This window comes from Ixodes scapularis, unplaced genomic scaffold (genome assembly GCF_016920785.2).
Source record: "Ixodes scapularis isolate PalLabHiFi unplaced genomic scaffold, ASM1692078v2 PGA_scaffold44__24_contigs__length_19508400, whole genome shotgun sequence".
NCBI lineage: Eukaryota > Metazoa > Arthropoda > Arachnida > Ixodida > Ixodidae > Ixodes > Ixodes scapularis.
In genome coordinates, this window is record NW_024609873.1 from 1,757,869 (window position 1) to 1,779,458 (window position 21,590).

The 21,590-nt window shown below is 51.3% G+C and overlaps 1 protein-coding gene across 1 annotated transcript; it reads right to left on the minus strand.

The window, feature by feature from the left end:
- Positions 1–1,110: 1,110 nt before the first annotated feature.
- Positions 1,111–10,969, minus strand: LOC121837485 (proline-rich basic protein 1-like). Its single transcript, XM_042293080.1, has 4 exons — positions 10,857–10,969; positions 10,279–10,359; positions 9,720–10,078; positions 1,111–2,170 (listed from the first exon to the last, which is right to left on the minus strand). Exons 1-4 carry the CDS (start codon positions 10,902–10,904, stop codon positions 1,111–1,113), a joined length of 1,548 nt encoding a protein of 515 aa, XP_042149014.1. The 5' UTR covers positions 10,905–10,969.
- Positions 10,970–21,590: the final 10,621 nt, after the last annotated feature.

Genomic DNA, 21,590 nt, shown 5'->3' on the forward strand with positions numbered 1-21,590 from the left:
TCACCTTACTACAGTTAAGATTCTAGTATAAACGCGGAAAAGGCAATAAAATAACTTTAGTATAAATAAACACAGACCCACAAACAACTCACTTATAATCACACAAACTTGATTTTCATCTTCCAGTGAAAACTAGATTAGCGCGCATATTTACAAATGTCGACGCAATTGCATACGAATAATGACAAGGAACAAAATTGCAATTTATCATGCGATTAAAAAAAAACGATTGCAGCATCTTACTTGCGTCCTACATGAACAAGAAAGTCCGTAAATAAGTTGTTTCTCACCTGTCGATCGTATCCATACGTCCCACAATATCCGTGACGAACACATTTGAACACGAACTCCAAAAAGCCTCTCTTTGTCGAGAGAGAGGTCTATCGATTAGTCGACCAGAGCCTTCGTTGGCTAGTTGTCACACGTCACTCAAACCGTAGCAGGACTTGTTTCACAAATGCACGTAAATGCCGTAGTATCAAGCGAACACAAAAAAAAAAAAAAAAAAAAACTAACCGAGACTACGGTGATGACAGAAATACGACGGGAAACAAGTCTCAAAAGTACCACACACGAGAGCAGCGGCAACGAAAGGCTTAACGTTGTCGACCCATCTCTTGCTGGTGTGCGCTCCCTGCGACGACTGGATTTCTTTTCGGTTTGCTTCCCTTCTGAGATGTCTCAGCGTTCCTTTTCAGACAGTCAGCAGCTCACACACAACGTAAATTTACCAGAATCGGAGCCATGTGGCATCAGCAGCATCGCAGCCGGTCCTTTCGAAAAGTGTGGGGGGCTGCGGAACTGCACGTAGTCCCGCGGTTACGGGAATACTCATAAATATAATTTTCGTACTCTCAACCTTGGTAGCGCGTTATATAATACGTTTATATTATACATATAATAAATTGTACAAGACTGCGCCTTTAAAACGTATATTAATGTCGGATAAACGCGCATGAACGAACACCACCGCGCCGCTTGTCAAGGGACATTGTTTTCACGTCGATAGCGTATTCTCACGTAGTTGCGCCATGGACTTCCTTCCTCCGCCATTGTGACGTAACCTCTCAGAGCGCTCTGGCCTTCTTCTCTAGGAGGTGTTGCGCGGCCTCACATCCTGTGAAAGCTGGCACCTGAAGCGCGCGGAGGCAGGTTCTTGATGACGATGCGCGGGTGAAAGGCGTCCGGGTCCGGGTTGATGCACGTCAGGTTGGCGCCCTTGAGGAAGCCCCTGCTGCCGCTCCGGTGGTGGTTGTGGTGGTGGTGGTGCTGCTGCGACAGGCCCGAGGACGTGGCGGCTTGGTTGACCGCCACGGCCGGCTTCTGGTACAGCGACACCGCGGGGGATGACGCCGCCGCCCTGCGGTGCGGGGAGGGCGAGGCGGGTCTCTTGGCGGTCCCCGATGTGCACATCGGAGGGAGTGCGAGTGTCGGCCGCCCGACAGGTCTACGCACGGGCGCCGGCGCCGGCAGGCCCCTTTGGGACACCGAGAGGTCAAGGGGCCGGGTGTCTTCGTCGCCCTTCTTGGCGCTCGGGGCAAGCGGGACGGCGGGGGGAGTCCTCGAGGTCTGCGGATGTGCCCGGGGCGGAGATGCGGGCAACCCGGGGCTGCCGGGCCTCGAGCACTTCCTGGCGGGGCTCTGGCTCTTTTTGGCCGGCTCCGGAAGCAACGTACGCTCGGGGATCAGCCTGCCGGGCGAAGCGGGGCGGGACGCGCGGCGGCCATCCGCAGGTTCGACATCGGCGACGTCGGCGCCGTTTAGCCTCGCGTTCTTGGCCGGCGTCGCCCCGTCTGGTCGCTCCAAGGAGCGGCTCTGGGGACGCCGTGGCCTCTGGGCGCCCTGGCTGTCCTGGGGTCGTCCCTGGTGCCTGGCGTGCTGCAGTGGCCGCTCGGCGTCCCGCTGCTCCTTGCGCCTGGACTTCCTGGACAGCGGGGAGCGGGGCGGGGACATGGCCTGCGCCACCGCCGGGGGCACCTCCTTCGTCTGGATGGTGATCTTGTTGCTGCTCCTGTCCAGAGTGCTGATGGTGATCTTGGACAGGGCGGGGGGACTCTCGGCGGGGGACTCGGCCGCTTTCCGCCGCTGTTGCTGCGACGGGGAAGACGACCGGACCACATCCGCCGCCTGGGCACTCCCGGGGGCAGCCGACCTCTCGGTCGCCGTTGTGCTGCGAGGAGCCCCCGGAGAGGCACGAAAACATTAACGGACGCTCCCGGGACTGGTGAATAGAACCCCTGCAAAAAGGTCTTTAATCCGCTCAGCACGGCTGAGCCAGAGAAGGGCTCTATTTTATATACCTAAGAGCAACACTCCCCCCACGTTACAGCACCAACACAAAAGTTGACAATGCACCAACTAGGAAACAGCTAAAATAGGAAGAGCAGGACAGTCGTTTTGACTGAAACGTGTCTACGGAAGCGTCATCCTCAAGCCGCATGCAGCAATGCAGAAGTTGCTGCTATTCTTCCGTGATGAGACTATATTTCGCTCAACGCTCTTCCAAATCTGATTGGCCGAAGAAGTGGTCTTCCGGAGTGTGTAAGCAGACACTGTTCGGATAAAAGTGTGTATTAAGGATGATGGAAAGCAAGAAGCGTTCGGCGAAGACAGAACGCGAACACCCCGCGGCCTTCGAGTGAGCGAGTCCACGCACGCCACACACGGGCTGGACCATAGCCTGCGAAATAATCTGACCGCCGTGAAGGGGAAAGGAGGAACAAAAAAAAAGGAAGCGCGCAAGGACAACGCCACCTAGGCAGGGGGCCCACTCAAACAGCGCCAAAAATGCCGGAGCGGTAGGATTGGAAAACAAGGTCGCGCTCCTTGTAGCGGGAAAGGAGAGGATGGGCGCGCTCAGTAGCGGCTCTGGTAGTCTGGGAACCAGAACTCCTTCCACTAGACGGCGAAGGACGACTTCCGGTGCAGGTAAACCCGAGTTCTCGGAGTCAAGCCTCCGTGTACTTAGACCGGAGAAGGTGCACGAGGAGTCGAAAAAGCGAGGTAATCCAATATTGCGAACTAAGATTAAAAAAAAAAAAAAAAAGATAATGGCGGGAGAAGTTGCGGCGTGAGTCTGCAGTTTGCTCACTTTTGTTAATTAAAAGGTATCGAGGTAAGGCGAATAACGGGTTCGGATTTCGTTACCAGCTCAGGCTGTTTTTGCAAAATGTCTCGAAGCGTGTTTGTTCTGTTTTGTATGCGCTAATAAACAACGTAAACGTTCATTTGGCATAGTGTTTTGATCGCCATTGCACGAACACTCCGCGATCAACGACGATAGTCGTTGATTGCGGATTGAGACGTTCTCTGTGTCTATTCCTTCTACTGAAAGTTCTTCCCATTTCTTCCACCGCAGTCTCAGGTGTAATACGACATGATTAGCTACCACCAGCCCGCCTGCACTCTCACCGTCTTTTCGACGATAGTCGTGTCCGCGTTGAACAGAGCAAGGCAGGGTAAGGATGTAACTTTGGTGCGCGGTGGGACACTCCCTCCGAGCATGCACTCTAAGAAAAAAGGGAGGAGAAAGGTAGCAAAAGCGACTGTTCCTCCTTGTTGCGGACAAGTTGCCCAGAGAAGGGAGGAACGGCAGTTCAGATGAAAGGAGGAGGGCGAGTTCCTCCTTGTTCAGTTGGCGCAGGGGTAGAACATCGCGCTACTGACCAAGTGGTCAACGGTTCGATCCCCAGAAAAGTGGGTTTTTTTTTTTTTTTTTTTTTTTTTTTTGTAAAGTTTTTTTTTTATTTTTGTTTACCAAAACACACATAAACAAACCCAGACCGATGAAAGGAAAATTAAAGTCCTTATTATTCTCCGAGATGTTTTCCTCCTCCAGGCAGACCGGAGAAAGCTTTCGCCCTCCCGACCCATCTTCTTTCGGTTTCGTTTTTCGAGCACATCGCGCACGTTGTTTAATAAATTAATGTTGAGTTGATTGAGCTTCAGCGGCAGCGAAGGCCGCCTGTAATTCCGTCTTCTAGTCCAAACGTGCAGAACATTTCGGTTGCATTGACGTTTTTACCACTAATTTTATCAAACGAGCTAACGAAGCCGCTAGAAACAGCGAAGTTCCGGAGCAGTGCCAGCAGCGCTACATACACTGGGTAAGACGGCCGTCTCCAATTTGCGGGACACACGCGGAACTAAAGCAGCGAAACCACGAGGAACTGTGTCGACGTTTTCGACGTTATGGAAATCGCGGGAACTGCGTCCAAGGAAGGCAGGTTTTTCTGCCTTCCGTGCTGAGTTCGGTTCCGTTGTCCCGTGCCGAGTGCCAACCGGCGTTCAACGTGATTCTTCTGCGTGTCAGCAACATCGTCAACGTGGTTCTGTATTTCTTCGTGTCAGCGACATCGTGATGGCAGTGTTGTGGGTTGTGAACAGAAGACTGGAATTATCGCCGATGTGACCGTGTGTTCGCGTATCAGTGGTGTAACAACAAGATGAGATGACGTAAACTGTCGGGCATTGATGCCGCTGGTCGGGCCGTAATCGGAGGGGCCGGGGTGTCGCAGGGTGACATTCCGCTTTACATTAAAGAGTTTAAAACCACTTGAGGGATTAGGTGCAGTTGATCGACGTGTGGATAGTCGTGTTGGAACGCTGGTCTGAACGGTAAGCTCCTATCGTACAGTGGCTAATGTGACTGTCGGTCCCCGAGAGCGATTGCGCTCTGGGGAAAAGACAACACTACGAATGTATGACGGAAAGTACGTATTTTTATAATGGAAGTTTCGCATAAAAAAAAAGACAGGCAAAATCGAAAAAAAAAACAGAAAACGCTATCCTTTATTTTACTGTTTAAATATATTACGGTTCCTGTAGAAACTGCCCTCTAAGTGGCGCGCTGGGATGAGCGCTAGAAGTTTTCGAGCTCGCAACGGCGCAGCTCCGTACACTTAACAGTTGTCGCAAGTCGCGGCTTTGACTGCATTCAAGTTGATCGAAAAGCGATTTCTGTGCCCGTGAAGCATCACTTCCAGCTGAGTGGATATCCGCTCTACAGAGATTAATTCAAGACGGCAATTGCAGCTTTGCGCGAATAGCACAAATAGAAAAACGAACACTACAATATAAATACTGGCTACGAAGGGCCATGCGGGAAAACAAACTCATGGCTTGGAACCACATTGGAGCGGCTCGATTTATTGGCTTTCAAATAATTATGGCATGATCGAGCGTCTTCTTTTTAATAAGAGATTCATCCCCTGAGCCATTAAAAATAGCCTCAGATGTTTGACATTGCTGGAAAAAAATTAACATGTTCGGAATATTTTTTTTGCTTAGGGAGTCACCGAAAAATTCCGTACGTTCAAAATGACCACTATAAAAGACGGAAACGCAGGAGTCGGTAGTAGTGATTGGGGTAGTGTGCTGTTGTATTGATGTTTGTATGTGCGATGCCTGTGTATGCGTTCAATATATGTTGACCTGATGTTTCTAGTGTGCGCAACGTGTCTACATGTGTTAGAGATTCCGAAGAAAAGGAAACGCAATTGTGGCGTAAGGAAATAAAAATATTTTTTTGTAAAACATGAATTGGGCGGTATCTAGCGCCACCTAGCCTAGCTACGTGCGATTACTCTGCTTGACCCTGCCATCTGGTGGCAAGCGATTTAACATCCTTTTACGCTACGCGGCTACGCCATAATTTCGTGTTACCGTGCTGAGATAAGCCAAGAGGTTGCTTCGGATTTGCTTTTTTTTGAGAGCAACTTTTGGTTTTGCGGGCGAATGATTTTCACTCCTCCGTGATGTGCGATTGACGCAACGGTTGACGAAGGAATTGTGGCTCGAGGAATAGCAAAGGTAGGGCATAAAGTGCGCGAACTGAGTGCCGGTTGTCTCCGTTGAACATCCCAGTGCTGACGATGAGAAGACTGAGTGACTGCATGCTTTCGAAACGTAAGTTTCTTTACCTGCAGGGGTAAAGAAACTTCGGAAATAAATACAGTTCGCGGAAAGCTCGTGTTACGTTTTTATTTCCTGCTCCTCTCGCTTCGTGCAATAGACTTAGTGTTCTCGTTAAGCCTTACCGAGCTCGATTTGCTCGATTCGTGGCCGCCATAATGAGATGCAGTCGACGGAGGAACTTTTCCTCCCCTGCTTAAGGGACGAAAGTTTCTCCCTTTCTGAAGGAACATATGTGTCAAGAGCGTTCCTCCCTTTAGGGAGGACTATACTGACCCTTTTTTCTAAGAGTGTGATCCCGACTATTAGCGAGTTTTCGCAGACCGATTTCGCCGTCCCGCAACGCTCTGCGCAACCCACTACGATACCCGGAACTCTACAGTCAAGGCCATAGGCGCGCAGGCGCAGTAGCGGCTTCTTCGTTGCGGACGGTCTGATGGAGGTGGGAACGCGGTCTACGAAAACTCCCTATTAGAGAGTTTTCGTTGATCGTTTTTGCTGTCCCGTAATTTCTCGCAACCCGCTACGATATCCGGAACTGTATTCAGTCAAGGCCATGGGCGCGCAGCCGCAGTAGCGGCTTCTTCGTTGCGGGGGGTGGTTAGCGGAAAGGGAAACGCGATCGACGAAAACTCCCTATTATTGAAAACGATTATAGGAGGAGGAAACGCGGTCTACGAAAACTTCCTATTAGTTTTCGTAGGCCGCGTTTCCCCCTCCGATATATCCCTCCGCAACGAAGAACCCGCTACTGCGACTGCGCTCCCATGGCCTTGACTGTAGAGTTCCGGGTATCGTAGTGGGTTGCGGAGAGCCGTTGCGGGACAGCGAATACGATCTACGAAAACTCCCTACTGTTGCGTTGAACCTTCGCTATCCCCTCCTCTCCCTTTTCTCCATCCGTGCCTCCTTCCGCTTTTATTTTTTTCTCTGTTCCGGTTTGCTGTTCGGGAGCACGCCGGTTCGTCTGCTCATGTTTTGGTGGCGCAGTTTCATTTTGACTTTCGCGTTCGGCCTGCTGCTAACACTTTCGGGCCTGATGGATAACAGAATATGGTTAACGAGAACAAGGTGGGTAAGCACCTCGTGCTTTCAGCGTTCGGCGATTAACGTGCTTCCCGCGCTGACACCGCCTTGGGGTGGAACGTTCAAACGCCATGGCCTCCAAGATCCCGAAGCGCTTGCGCGAAGGCTCGGGATTTTGGAGGCCATGCAAACGCATATGTGTTTCGCGGAGAGGCCGCAGGCCGCCGCGTGGAGCTGGCTGAGGGTCACCGCCCAAGTGGCTCTGCGCTACCACATCGGTCACCCTTCGGCGCTGCTCCTCGCCTTTTTCGAGCGGCCGGGCGCCCCGTGGTTCCGTCGGGGGACTGGCATGCTTTGGAGAATAAAGGAGGCTAGGGCTGAATCAATCAGCCGAAAATGCTCCTGAAAAGTGCGTTCGTCAGGTGTTAAAGGGGCCGTGGAATGAGGTTTGGGCGGGGACACATAAACTGAGATTAGGATTTTACTAATAGCATATCGTTTAGCGGACGAAAAGAAAGACGGTGAAAATTAAAAGCCTCCTTTTTGGAACAAAAATTTTAAAACGGAGCGGACTATTTCCTATCTTCCTTACTTCGAAAGCTCTCCACCTTTTCACTGTGATACATCCGCGGTACCCATAGCCATAGCCTCCTCTACACTGACAAAGCCTGGCAGATCGCCACGAGAAGCGGTCGCCGAAATGGAAAAGGTGGAACGGCAGACAATGGATGAGAGGAGATCCACGTGACTGGCGCCCCACAGCGCCGGGACGCCAAAACACACTTCTCCCGTGCGAAAATGTGTGCTTCGGGTCCTCGCCGCTGCGAAAGCTGTGCGCTGACGTCCAGGTTCCCGAGAAATGTGTCCTTGATGCTCTGTGCAACCAGATCCTCGCGCTGCGAATCTGCGACCGGGCACTCTATGGCTCTGTCGTCGAACTGCCAGGCTTTGTGAGTTTAGTGGAGGCTATGCCATAGCACGTCACCCGGCTCTGCGTCACTATGCCAAGTTCACCCCTAAGCTGACAGTGTGGTGGGAGCTACGCGCTTGCCGGACCAATCAGCCGCCTCCCTTCAATTGCCCGACCTCATACTCTGCGCGTGGGTATGCCCAAGGGAGCGTGATCACGTGGGAAAAATAGAAGTGTGGCTAGCCTAACAAGCACATCTTCCACATTGCGGTCAGCTTAGGAGTGAACGGTGGATAGTTGCGCGCAGTACTGCGGAAGCCACGGGCGGAGAAGGGGGAAGCACGCTTTGTCTGAATCCTGAGCGACGGGCTAATCTTCTATGGTGTGTGTGTGTGTGGGGGGGGGGGGGGGGGGGGGAAGAATGGCGACGTACACCGTGGCGCGGGTACACAAAGGAACCTCCAAGCAAGAGGGGAGTTCATCCTTTCCCTCCTCTTGAACTGCTGGTGGTCTAACCTGTTTTACAAGAGAGCCGCCATCTCGAAATTCCGTCACTTCCAGTATGGGCGAAAACATTGTTTTGCCGTCGCCACGCCAATAGAATACATTTAAGATATAAGCATAACCGTTACCCATTCTTTTTGCCTCCCCTCTATTTTTTTACTATTAGCAGGACGAAATGTTTCATCATCACTGCGAAAACACTAGCTGTCCCACGCAGCGAACCTAAATCATCAGCTTTTGAAGCCGCGCCAGACGGCACTTAAACTCCCCTGTCCCAATGGAGCGAAGCCTGTCGTCTGTAGCGAAAATCTGATGGATAGACTCCCGTTAGATGGCACGCGTCATAGTTTCAAGGAACGAGGCTCTCATTGGCCCTCGGGCGGCGTAGTTTCAAGGAACGCCACCAGAGAAGCCCTCTCCATAACGGCGCAGCGCAAGCAGCGACCCGGCCGCCGGCAAGAGGGAGCAGCTGGCCGCAGAGCCCGCACAGGAACTTCGGAGAGGCAGCATAGCCGAGCTCAGCGCGGCGCGGCCACCTCATGAGAGGGTACCCTCGGCCGTCGGCCGGAACCTCGGCAGTAGCGAAACGTGGCCGTCCACGCCAGTACGGCGCAGACGAACTAAGAGAGCGGAAGAACAACATTCATGCTTTCGCATTCACAGCTCATAAAAAAAGCTAAAGTGTCCTCGTTTTTTTTTTTTTTTTTTTTTTTTTTTTTTTACCATATTTGATATGTTTATGAGGTGTCTAGGGGCGAGAGTAAACGAAGGTCTGTACTCTCGCTCCTGTACCTTTGGTAACGCTGCGCGATTTGTGAGTTCAATAGGAAAGCTAAGAAGGAAGACGTTGAAAAACCGTTTCGTGGTTCCATGCAGGCCAATGGTCGACTGGTCCATCTAGCACAGGGGTGGCCAAGCTGCGGCTCTTCACGTGTTGAAGTGCTGCTCGCGGCTCCACTCCAACCCCACTCACCCCCCCACCCACCCACCCACCCACCTCCCTCCCGGTCACACAAGCATTTCTCGAAAAAGAGAAATGGAACGCGTTTTAAGTCGAAAGTCAGGTTGCGGTTTGGTAGGTCTGTGCTACTCCTACCTTACGTACGGTTGGACTGCTTTTGACTCGGATAGATTAAAAGAGTTCTAGTTTCGTTTATTGTTCTGAACGAAAGTTTGCCTTGCCCCCCTTCGCCCGCCCTCCCCCTCCCCCTTCCCCGGAGCTCTTGGAAGTTTCGTGGTTTTGTTTGCGGCTCTTAGGCCGGTTAGCCTGGCCAGGCCTGGTCTAGTATGTTCACCTTGGCACAGAGTCAGCCTACCATTCACTGGAGTCCGAGGGTTTGTCCCTGCTTGAGACTCGAATACTCACCCGTCCAGTGAGTCCGGTTGGCGCTTCTCCGCAGCGGGAACGGCGGTCGGAACGGCAGCGTCGGCAGCCTCCTCCGCAGATAAGACGTCCCTCGGCACCAGTGCGGGAGGCTCCGCGTCCGTCTCCGGACTCTCCCCGCTCTGGGCGATACCTTCCGCCACGCTGGCTACCGCCGAAGACTCGGGCACCGGTCGACAGGGCACCGTCGCCTGTTCCGGGGGGCACTGCTGCGGCTGCCCGACCGAGTTCCCGCCGCTGTGTGCTCCGTCGACGTCCACACGACCTTCGACCCTGTTTGCCGGGGCCGGCCGCTTTGTAGGTTGGGAGTACACCCGGAATGCGAGGCGTAGGGGAGACTCCTGTGCAAACCCCAAAATCAAATCTCCCGTTAGGCCCTCCCTCTACCGCGGTCGCGTTTCGCGGCAGTCCTTCGCCTGTCGACAAAGTGCCAACCACCGCCCGAAGTCGAAAACAAGAGCTCTCAGGAAATCCTCAAGCAGTGCCCAATTGGCCTTTTAAGCTCAGCGGGCATCCATTCGTCCGAATGCCAAATGCTCACCCTCTTCCAGGCGTAGATGTAGGCCACGTCCATGAGCGAGTAACCTTCCGAGAGAACGTCACCCATGTGCAGGATGTCAATCTGCAGCGGAGAAGCACGTGAATAAGTTTCAGGTCGTTTGTTAGACAAAACAGTCAAGAGTACGCTAAAAAAAAAAAAAATGAAAGGCGCTACGCGTCACAACTGCTGGAATTAAAGTAATACCGCAAAAGTGTTTTTTTTTCTTCTTCTAAATACTTCGCTTATATTTCTTTTGAGTCATCGTTGAAAATGCATATTCAGGCGATGGAGCGTCGAGCGGAGCGACCCGCAAAGGCTGGTTCACACACTTTAGTTCGGTCGCGACCGCGTGCACCAGAAACGTGTTTTAAGCCAATTCTGACAGCTCAGGACCGGCTCCGCTGCGGAGCACTCGGCCTCGTATACGCCGAGATTTGCAAGATATGGGTTCGATGCGGTGACGCGCGTCACAGCGACCTATAAACGCAGGCCAGGAGGCAGCAGCATCTTGGCATCCCCGTATTTGGCAGCGACGCCAACCTCAGAGGGAGGACCATGGAGGGTGATGGTTGTAGTACCTTGAGGCTCGGTGCCAGGGCGTACTTGGTGCGGAGGAACTTCTGCATGTGGCTGATGGTGAAGGCGGCGGGACAGCTGAGAAACCGTCGCTGCCCCCGCCTCGGGTCCTTTGTGCCCTGGTGGAAAAAGGGACCAGTCAGCAACACCTCCCAGATGGCCGTAGAGTGGCGAATTTTCGCCCAACACCGAAAGAAGGCTCGTGCGAGGCACCTGGAGGGAGGGACGGGGGCAGGCATCTAGCCAGGATTTTGTTTCGGGGGGGGGGGGGGGGGGGGGGGGCCGTCCGTGACAAAATGCTGTATGAGGGGGAGGGGGGAGTGGAGGTCCCAGCAAAATGGAAGATTTCGGGGGCGGGGGGGGGGGGGGGGGGGCCGCCCATCACAAAATGCTGTATGAGGGGGAGGGGGGAGAGGAGGCCACGTGCCTGGACGGGGGGATATATGCAGAGAGAAATATGACATCACGGGTGAATATGGCGTGACGGGCGAAGGGTTCCTACGATCTATTTTGGCGCCTTGCGCGTAATGGACTTCTTCCAAAACCGACGCACCCCACTGCGGCGAAATACCACGCAGTGCACTCCGGGAACTAGTTGGCCACTCAGTTCCGGTTTCGACTGAGCAGATTCATCTCATGCTATCACGCCGCGACCGAGCGCTGCTTGCGTTTTCGATTATCTGATTTTTTTACGAATGTACAATACACCCAATCTCAAGCAACACAAAACGAAGGGCGGGGCTAGGGAGCCTTCATGGATTCACTCTAGCCGGGCCACTTTCCTTGGTTCCCGAAACACAGGATATTATGAGTGCATATGCAAACGTAGTAAGACGTGGCTTAGTCACCTTATCTTTGAGTTCAATTTCAATAATCTCGTCTAGTACCAGTGAACTACTACACGTGAAATTCGGTCTCCTGGAGCATTACACGTATTTTGTTTGCCAAATGTCCGCTTCTTGTTACTTCATTGGGGGAAAAGCAAGTCGCATCCTCACAGGGGTATCAAAGTTGAGCCCAGCGTTGACGCATGAACCTTTAAGGAAATGCAATAAATTCGACCTCACTACTGCACCAAAGTTACTATGATGTCTTCCTCGTGTCATCATATATCTCCCACTCGAATTTCATGCTGATAGAAGATTAAGTTTTAGCAACCGTCAAATGCACTTTAAATAATTTCGTTATTCAATAACGAAATTATTGAAATTATTATAACCAAACGGGCATGAACCCGCATAGGGGTTCATGCCCGCCCGGCGTACTTCTGGCGAATGGTGCGACATTTTTCACACAAGTGCTCGACTTTTGCTTTTTTAAAACGGTTTGTATGTGCGAATGTGCCTATACGATTGCAGGATAACTTTACGCGGATAAGCGATGTTGAATATTTGTAAAATGCAAGTGGGTGGGGACTTCGCTTCGTGCAGTGCTGCGGGTCAGTAGAGATAAGAGATAAAAAGTGTGTTACAATTGAGGTTTTCAATGGCACCTCCGAGTTTTACCTCGCGTACACAGGCGTATTAAGAAAGCAGTAATTGCAAAAAGTAATATTTCGTCTATGGACGCACGAAACAAACAAACTTCCTGATGAACAACACTAATGTAAAGGCGCGAGCTCGATGTGTGCATACTTATTGGTTGCTACAGCTTGTTGATTCGTACGTAAGCAAGATCCCCGAGCTTCGCAGCGTTTACATTCCCAGCACTGGCTCGTCCACACATCTCGAAACGCTAACAGAAAGGCTCAAGTACAAAAATACAACAACCATGTGTTAAGACAAGTTGTCTTAACACATGCTTGTTGTATTTTTGTACTTGAGCCTTTCTGTTAGCGTTTCGAGATATACGTCTCGGGCTTGTGCTAAAGCTTCGAGGTCTGGCCGTTTAGGTTAGTTTAGAGACCACAAATGACGCTCTCAGGACCAGAAAACATGAGATAACGGCCGTCAAAAGACCACGCTCTGTGTGTAATTTCTTGTCGACGTGTCGATCGAAACTGAAACCATGCCACTCTCCTCCCTGGCCAACTAGTTTCCAAAGTGCAACGCGCGCCGTGTTGCATGCAGGGCTTTATGGAAGTAGTCTATTGCCATTTCACACACAAAACTAAACATTTTGTTTTAAAACCAAGCTAACGTATGGCCTCCTTACATGAAAAAAGAAAAAAAGATTGACCTTGGGGCGCCCCTAATACGCCCCTGCGTTTGGAACGGGAGTAGCGCTATCTAACGGAGGAAGGAGAGGTAGCGCAACTCCCCTTCCAAACGCCAGCAGTGGTTCGAGCGTTCGCCGCTGTGTGAAGAGCGGGCGAGAGCCTGAGCAGAGAGCTCCTTTTGAAAAAATCCAGACTCGCCTCGATCGTTCCGATAAACCCGGGGAGGACAGGATGTGTCATGTGGCATAGCCTCCTCTATACGTGGAAAGCCTGGCACATCGACGGCGGAGCCATAGGGCGCGCGGCCGCAGGAAAAAGGAGAGGAGGAGCGCGCCGAACGGTGGCCAATATGGTAGCGCAGAGCAGAAAGGGCAGACCTAGACAGTGAGCGCTTGGGTCATGAGTGGCCGCTCCCCGAACCACGCTTGTTTTTGTGTTTTCGTCACCGTCGTTTTCGTACTCCGGGAGAAACGGACGCGGCGATTCGAAAGGGCGCAGGGAGAAACGGGAAAGGGTGGACGTTGAGTTTCTCCTCTCCACGATAGCGACAAGAAAAAAAGAGAGAAAAAAAAAGATTGTTTCTGCGTTTGGCCGCTCGCTCTTTTGTGGCGCTAGCACCCAGGCAGCACAAGATATTGTGCCGACATTGGTCTCAGCATGGTTAAGGTGGCCCCATATGGGCCCAGCTTGACCAGTCTAGAGCCAGCATTCACGATGCCGGCACTAAACTGGCTACATGACGGCAACATTGGCCGTTTCTGCCAGCGTCCAACCAATATTGCGGCATCCCGGCTACATGACGGCAACATTGGCCGTTTCTGCCAGCTTACAAAAGATATTGCTGCATCCCGACTACATGACGGCAACATTGGCCGTTTCTGCCAGCTTCCAAAAGATATTGCTGCATCCTGGCTACATGACGGCAACATTGGCCGTTTCTACCAGCTTCCAAAAGATATTGCTGCATCCCGGCTACATGACGGCCACATGACGGCAACATTTGCCGTTTCTGCCAGCTTCCAAAATATATTGCTGAAAATATATGAACTTCTATATCGGGCTCTGTTTTGCAACCACCGAATGACGGCACTGCACCAGCCAAGTCGCGGCAACATCGCCGGGATTCTTCCATATGTACTAGGAATATTTAGAGACATAAGCATTTTTGCCTATAAAACCTTAACCATCAGACTTTAACACCACAATTGATTGATGTTTCTTTCATCTTCGAGCGCTGCTCTTAGGCGTCCGTTTCTGGCATGAGCGGCGTAGCCGCTGATGCCAGAAACGGACGCCTAAGAGCAGCGCTCGAAGCGTCAGCGTAACACATTTTCGTGACGCGCCACAAAAAAGCGTTACGCCGACGTGTTACGCGACGCGTCACAAAAAAGTGTTACGCGACGCCGACGCGATACGCGACGCGTCACGAAAGAGTGTTACGCGACGCCGACGCGTCACGAAAAAGCGTTACGTGGAAACGTTACGCGACGCCGAGGCGTCACGAAAAAGCGTTACGCCTTAGCGTTACGCGACGCCGAGGTGTCACGAAAAAGCGTTGCGCCTACGCGTTACGCGACGCCGAGGCGTCACGAAAAAGCGTTACGCCAACGCGTCACGCGACGCCGAGGCGTCACGAAAAAGCGTTACGCTGACGCCGAGGCGTCGTGGAACGCATCGTTATAACGTTTTTTTGGGACGCCTCGGCCTCGGCGTCGCGTAACGCTTTTTCGTAACACCTTGGCGTCGCGTAAGGCGTCCGCATAACGCTTTCTCGTGACGCGTCGGCATGATGCTTTTTCGTGACGCCTCGGCGTCGCGTAACACTTTTTCGTGACGCGTCGGCGTAACGCTTGTTTGTGACACCTCGGCGTCGTGTAACGCGTCGGCATAACGCTTTTTCGTGATGCGTCAGCGTAGCGCTTTTTCGTGACACGTCAGCGTCGTGTAACGCTTTTTCGTCACGCCTTTGCGTCGCGTAACGAAAAAGCGTTACGCCGACGGCGACCGTAACGGTAGCCGTAACGCGTCGGCGTGACGCGTCGCCGTCGGCGTAACCGCGCGGTGCATTATGGGAAACGTGCATAATGCACCGCGGTGCCGCGCGTGTTGCATTATGGGACGTCTCCCACAATGCACCAAGCGAGAGGGAGGGGGAGGAGAAGGGGGAGGAGGGAGGAGGGGGAGGGACAAGGATGAAAAAGAGGCAGGAGGAAGAGGGCTCCCCCCTGACATCTCCCCCCGCCTCCCCTCTACCTACGTCACTGGTGTATGAAAATCTCAAAATAACCCGCTGTTACTGAGCCCCGCAACTCGACCAAAGCTTCAGACAAAAAAAAAAATAGAAATACAAATAATTTTTAAGCAAAACATAAAAACTGAAAACAAATATCCAATAATTAATTAAGATATTGCATATCCTCATATATAAAAATAAATCAAGTTAAATTAAGATGTCGAACAAACTGTTCCTTTTTTTCTTTTTTGCACATAAGTTGACGTAGATTTCAGTTAGCAAACAAAGGTTATCATGGAACGTATAACAGGAGAAGAAGCTGGGACAATATGTCTGCTCGCCCAAAAAATTGACTTCAAACTGCGTAGAGAACAAGATAACTCCAGTAATGGCTGGCCACGGTAGCGACACTGGCCGCCGAAATATAAACTGCAGTAGAGTTGGGTCGAAACCGAAACTATATGCCGCAGTCGTATACTTGTTCGATCCAAAGCCACAGCCAATCCAAAGTCTAATCCAGAGCCACAAGCAGCTTCTGGAGTTTGGATTCTTTGCCGTCCCGTCCATGCAGACAAAGGCCTGTTTGAACCTTCAAGCCTTCAACGTGCGTGGGTCAAATGATTGTTTAGCTAAGTTTTCTCGATTTCATATTCATAATGCATGCCCGAAGAGTATCATCTACATGTGCTGGATGATCTTCCGAGCACCGTAGCTTACGTTGCCACCGTAATTCGGATCATATTTAACTTTTTTCGACGCTTGAGCGGTCTCCGCGGTTTCGTGTCGAGTCGCAGTTCTGAGGGATGCTGGCTGCCTTCGGGAAACGATCGCTATCGCTTGTGGAGGCTGTTCGTTCATGCCTTGCGTAAATGCTAGCCGCTATCTTGAGAATGCCGTGAATGTTCTGCGGTACCGGAGCACTGCAGAGACGCTGATCAGATTGTTTCGAAAGTTCGCGTTGCTATCAGCGAGCCCTTCGGACACGCTGTAAGTGCCATGCGCGCTAAACTGAGCTGTGCTGTCAAACGCTTGGATACGGATCTTAGAACGAACGCCTTGAATGTGTTCGGGACGGCGACACGCGTGAAGAATTGGATGGTTTTTACTTTGACTTGTCCTCTCGTCGTCTCTCTCGCTTGCGACAGCGTATCTCGGTCAGCGCGCGCTGGCTTTTTGGGCTGCGTCCAGCGGGATGGCGCGGTTGGGGTGCTGGCGTTTAGAGGGTTTCAGCGGGTTGTTAGAACACGCTCCAAGCTGGGCGTCGTCGTAGCGCTCGCGTACGGCGTGTGCCCCGCGCCGGCCTGCTCTGCGTTGCGTGTCGTCGGTGTTCAGGCGCGCGGGCCTAGAGTTGCTTAAACGTGTTGACAGGACCCTGTTAAGCTCGTCACTTCCGCTGTTTTCTCCCTTACGGGCCCTGCATATATGTCTAGCCTTGCGAGCCACCCAGAGTACTACTACTGTAGCTAACGAAGATTACTATTGTTTGCCTTAATGGCGTTTTAGTTTACCCCGGTCATATTCGTGACTTCTAGAACCCGGGGGTGCACACGTACTTTTCATGGCTGAGGAAAGAGGTTATATGTAAGCAGTGATAGAGTGCAGGCGAGCTGGTAATTAATCGACATCTTGTAAACCCTGAGATGTTCGTTCGTTTTTTTAGCGTTCCCCATATCAGGGTTTAAAAGATATAGGTATATGATTTGATTAAAATGCTCAAGAAAGTTGCCGTGTAAAAATCGCACACCTGGCAGGTGCTCTCGCTTGGATAGTGGACAGCTCGCAATGAAAACTCGCACGGCTGTCCCTTTTCGCACTCCGAAAACGGAAGCTTTGCCATGGTCAGCACATTAACATTCTGTGGTGCTTAGCTGGTGGGGGCAGTAATGTAGGAAGGGGGAGGGGGGCAGCAAGCAAACAATTTTCAAGATGCAATTGCTTCCCCCCCCCCCCCCCCCCCCCCGCCCACCCTCGAGCCGGGGGGGCGGTGCCCTTGGTATCCCTTCGGCGCCGCCGGCCAGTGTTTGCCCTGCCCAGTGGCGGCTGTTTAGGGGGGGGGGGGGGGGGGCCTGCAAAACACATTCCTTGCCCCCCCCCCCCCCCTCCCGGTTGGTACGCCCATGCCAGGGGCTTTTCAAGCGTTCCCTCATCTAGTAGTGTTGAAAATGTTCAGAAGACGTGTATAGTCTTGTGCTGAGGGTCATGGGGGCAGTCGCATAGGAAAGGGGGGTTCTTTTTTTTAATAATATTGTTTACTGGAAATGACTGATTTTCCTGCAGCCCCCCCCCCCCCTTTTCCTATGCCACTGCCCCCATCACCTAAGCACAAGACAATACACGTCAGAAACTGCACGCTGCTCTAGTTTCTTTATTTTTCGTTCGTCAATAAAAATATTTAACCCCACAAAAAAAAAATCGCCAGAACTTTTTTTTCTTTTCTTTCCTTGTTTGTTTTTTTTTTTGGGGGGGGGGGGGGTGGGGTGATGTGTTTGGGATTCTGTAAGTTTTGGAGTGGGTACAAGATACCCACCCCTTTCCCCTAACCCCTCCCTTCCCCTGCGACATACACATACATTGATCGCCTGTGTCCGATACCCGTGGCCTGAGTACCGGTTAATCTGAAGTGCACCACCCAATGCTAATTAATTTTGTTTTAATAGAAGCAAAAACATTTGCTTGAAATTATTATAATTCTGAAACCAGAACCACCCATATTTTTATAAACTCGTCGAGGCTCAAAGCCAGTGTCATTCACAACACAAAGTTGAGAACTTCTAAACCACTCTGTTCATAGCGCGACAAAATCGCACCACACACGAAGTGCAGATAAATAAAATCTAACACACTCAACGGCTTCGTGCCAACGCCTTCGTACCCTAATCTCCTAGTACCCCCGTACAGCGTCCGCGCCTCCGCACGCATTCCGCACTCACACTAGAGTCTACTCACACACTTTGAGTGCGGATAAGAATCCAACACAATCCGCACTCGGAGTGCGGATAAGAATCCAAAATTATTCACACTCGGAGTGCGGATTAGAATCCACCACTATCCATACTCGGTGTGCGAATAGGGACAGCCACAAGCCAACTCCCACACCTGCCAGGCGCTCTCGCTTGTACAGTGGAGACACATTCAAATCAAGGAGATCCAGCTTTGAATGTGAAGGCTTCCTTCTTTAACTTTTAAATACTTAAGGTTCTGTTAAAGCTGAAGGGAGTCTCCTAAAGCATTTTCGGAACCATGTCCAAAACCCAGTGCTGGGTACAATTTTAGTCTAAAAGGCTGGTCCACACTGTTGCTACCCGCTTGGACTGAGTCTGACAAAACCAGTCTTCAAGCCTCTTGTGACAGCTTATGATCGTGCTGCGCAGCAGCAATGTTATTCGTAAGCAACTTAAAACCCTGTTTTGTTCAACTTGGTCATAGTCGGTTGCAACAGTGTGAACCAGCTTTAACACCTTAGGTGAATGTAATCAACAGTAGCTTCAGGATAAACTTGCGCATTCTACTACACCAAAGTATTTTGACCACATCTCCGGTGTTGATTCTTGATTTCTATCCCAGCACTACAGAACACGTCAAAAGGCTTGTTGATTGCTGTGCATGTGCCTATCAAGCGAGCTGTGCTATTTCTAGGTGGTGTTTAATTTGTTTTGAAGTTCCCGGGGTCTTTTAAGGCACCGGTAGGTATCTAAGCTCCACATGCACACTGTTCTTAATACAATGGACCTTTTTCCAGTAGGGAGCGTCTCATGATGGTTTCGCCGCCTACTACAAATGGAGGGCAACCGGAGTCGCCTTCTCCCATAGGAACAGATTAGTGTCGCAAGAAAACAGTGCCCCCCAAGAATGGGGAAAGGGCGGTCAAGGGAAAAGGGTGTGCGCGTGCGCAGACGCTTACTGGAAAAAGGTCCATTACTTCATGCAGAAGTTAATTTTTCTTATTTGGTTGAGTTTAATGGTGGTGTCGTCATGGTCTTTGCACTGTCGACGACAAGAGAAGCGTCATGTTGCACTTGTTCTTTTGTTGATCCGTGAAGCAAGTTCTGGTTTCTTTTTTGTTCCAGAATGTCAGTCTGAGTCGTATTCATGATGTTGCAGGAAGTCTGTACGATGACGAAAAAACTGCAGGTTACTAGAAGCTGCCGATGAGCTGCCAGTTTGGATGGCAGCTATCAACACGGCAAGGGCCTGCAGGCACATCAGCCCTCCCCCCGTTCCTCTACTGCCATTGGAGACAGGATGCTTTGTAAAAGGTGAAACAAGGCCCTTGCACTGCTTCCACAGCGCCCTGCTGGATTTATCTCACATTTTTATTTTCAAAACACACAACATTACAAACTGTAAAATACCGAACAAACGACCACTCTAAATTGGAGATAACCATAGAGAGCTGGGGGTTGAGCACTTGTTAGGTACGATAGTTGGTAAGTGTTCATGGTCCCTTGCTTGGTCTGTGCACTGAATTACGAATAGCTGCATTTGCGTAGCTAGTTAATTATGCAAACACAAAAAAACAAAGCATGACCTTTTCTTTTTTACAATGAAGCATTTTGGAAAATGTTCGATTAGCATTGGCTGTCACTAAAGCCTTCAACTTACTCTTCTGAGTAAGAACAAAAGAGCAACCCATCTTCTCTTGTACACCACTTTCTGTGGCAATAAAAAGAAAGCTAAGGGGGGGGGGGGGGGCAGGTGCAAATGGCTCTGTGTTAGTGCACCACATAGTTCTGAACTTCTTTTGGTCTCGGTTTGAGTTTGGGTTTTGGCATGTCAACCACGCAATTGCTAGAGTGCATCTTTTTTGTACGAGGATTGCAGTTGAGGGAGTTGAATTGGGATTGCCGAGCATGGCAGGCACATTCACATCTCTTTACTTTCGGGTTACCCTGCATTGCCCGAAGGCATTATTGCAGGGGGGGGGGGGGGGGGGGTGAGGGGAGGGGAGGTATGTAGTCAGTCGTAAAGGTAGAAATACGCATGTGCATATGTACCAAAAAACAAAAGCTAGCCCAGAATAAGATAAAAGCCACATTGGTTGCTCACATTCTATAGTCGGTGACAGGTCAATAAGGAACTGGAAGCTGCTCCCACCTTTTTCCACTATAGCAGACTGAACCGTGGAAAGTAGGCGCCCTCCTTTCCAGCGTTTGCTCTGCAAGGGGAAAGAGGTGGGAGGAGCGGCACATTGATACTTTAGACCCATGTTGTTGTAAAAGAAACTATCTCCAAACTCCGATCTAAAAACATGCTTTTCGTGCAAGGCTCGTCAGATAATGAGGCGCTGGAGAAATGCAGCATTCTGCGTTAAGTCCTTATTTCGAACTCTTTTTGTTCGCCTTCCGCCCATTGAAAAGCATGCGGGAAGGGCCTCAGAACGCACCTGGTATCGCTGCGCCGCAGCGTTCTTCCGCATCAAAAAGTTCGTCTGCTTTCCTCGCCGTCACCATGGCAACGAACGCCGAATGAATAGAAGCACGCACGGTACCGCCGCGTGAAGCTATAGCTGACGCCATTTTACGAACGCCGTCTGCTAGCCACAGCCGAACGCGGTGTGTCAGATCAACCGCCTCCGCCGGTGCGCCGCTAGCAAAGACGACGAAGCTAAGACACGCCGACGGCGATGGAGCAAGCAACAACACCGCGGGGCGACTGCAACGGCGGCATTTATTCGGATCAAAGGCCGCCTTCGCCGGTGCGCCGCTAGCAAAGACGACGAAGCTGAGGCACGCCGACGGCGAATGGGCGAGCAACAGCACCGCGGGACGACTGCAACTGCGGCATTTATTCGGATCAAAGGCGCGAAATAAGCAAGAACAATTTTTATTTGAATTATAACACCCGATATCCAAGTTGGGGACCACACACTTTTGCTGGGTCTTTCCTGTGAACTTTTTACAGAGACACGGGGTGCCGCATTCAAAACACAGCTCCGTTTTCAAAATATGGGGGCCCTGAAAAGGACCGTTTAGACCGCCACCAGAACCTACAATTGACGTAAGGAGCACTTGACGAGCGGTTGGCGCATAAGTCGTCTTTATGCATGCAGGCAGGTGACGGGCTCAGCGCAGCGGATCACTCGAAATCACCGGGGCCATCAAAATCCTCGCCCTGTCTGCGTCGGGGCTCTAGATTTTGGCGGCCGCAGCGACGAACGACTGGAATCTATTAGTGTTTCCGCGCACCTTGTCTCTCCTCCAAAATATGAACTTTGCTAGGTGACCAGTGAAATGGTGGCTCTCGCGCCGTCCAGATGGAAGAGAGTTTTTGACGTGGACCCAGGTGCAATCCACCGTATTGGTGTGCGCACCAGTGTTCGGGTCGACAAAGTGCAGCTTGTGGTTG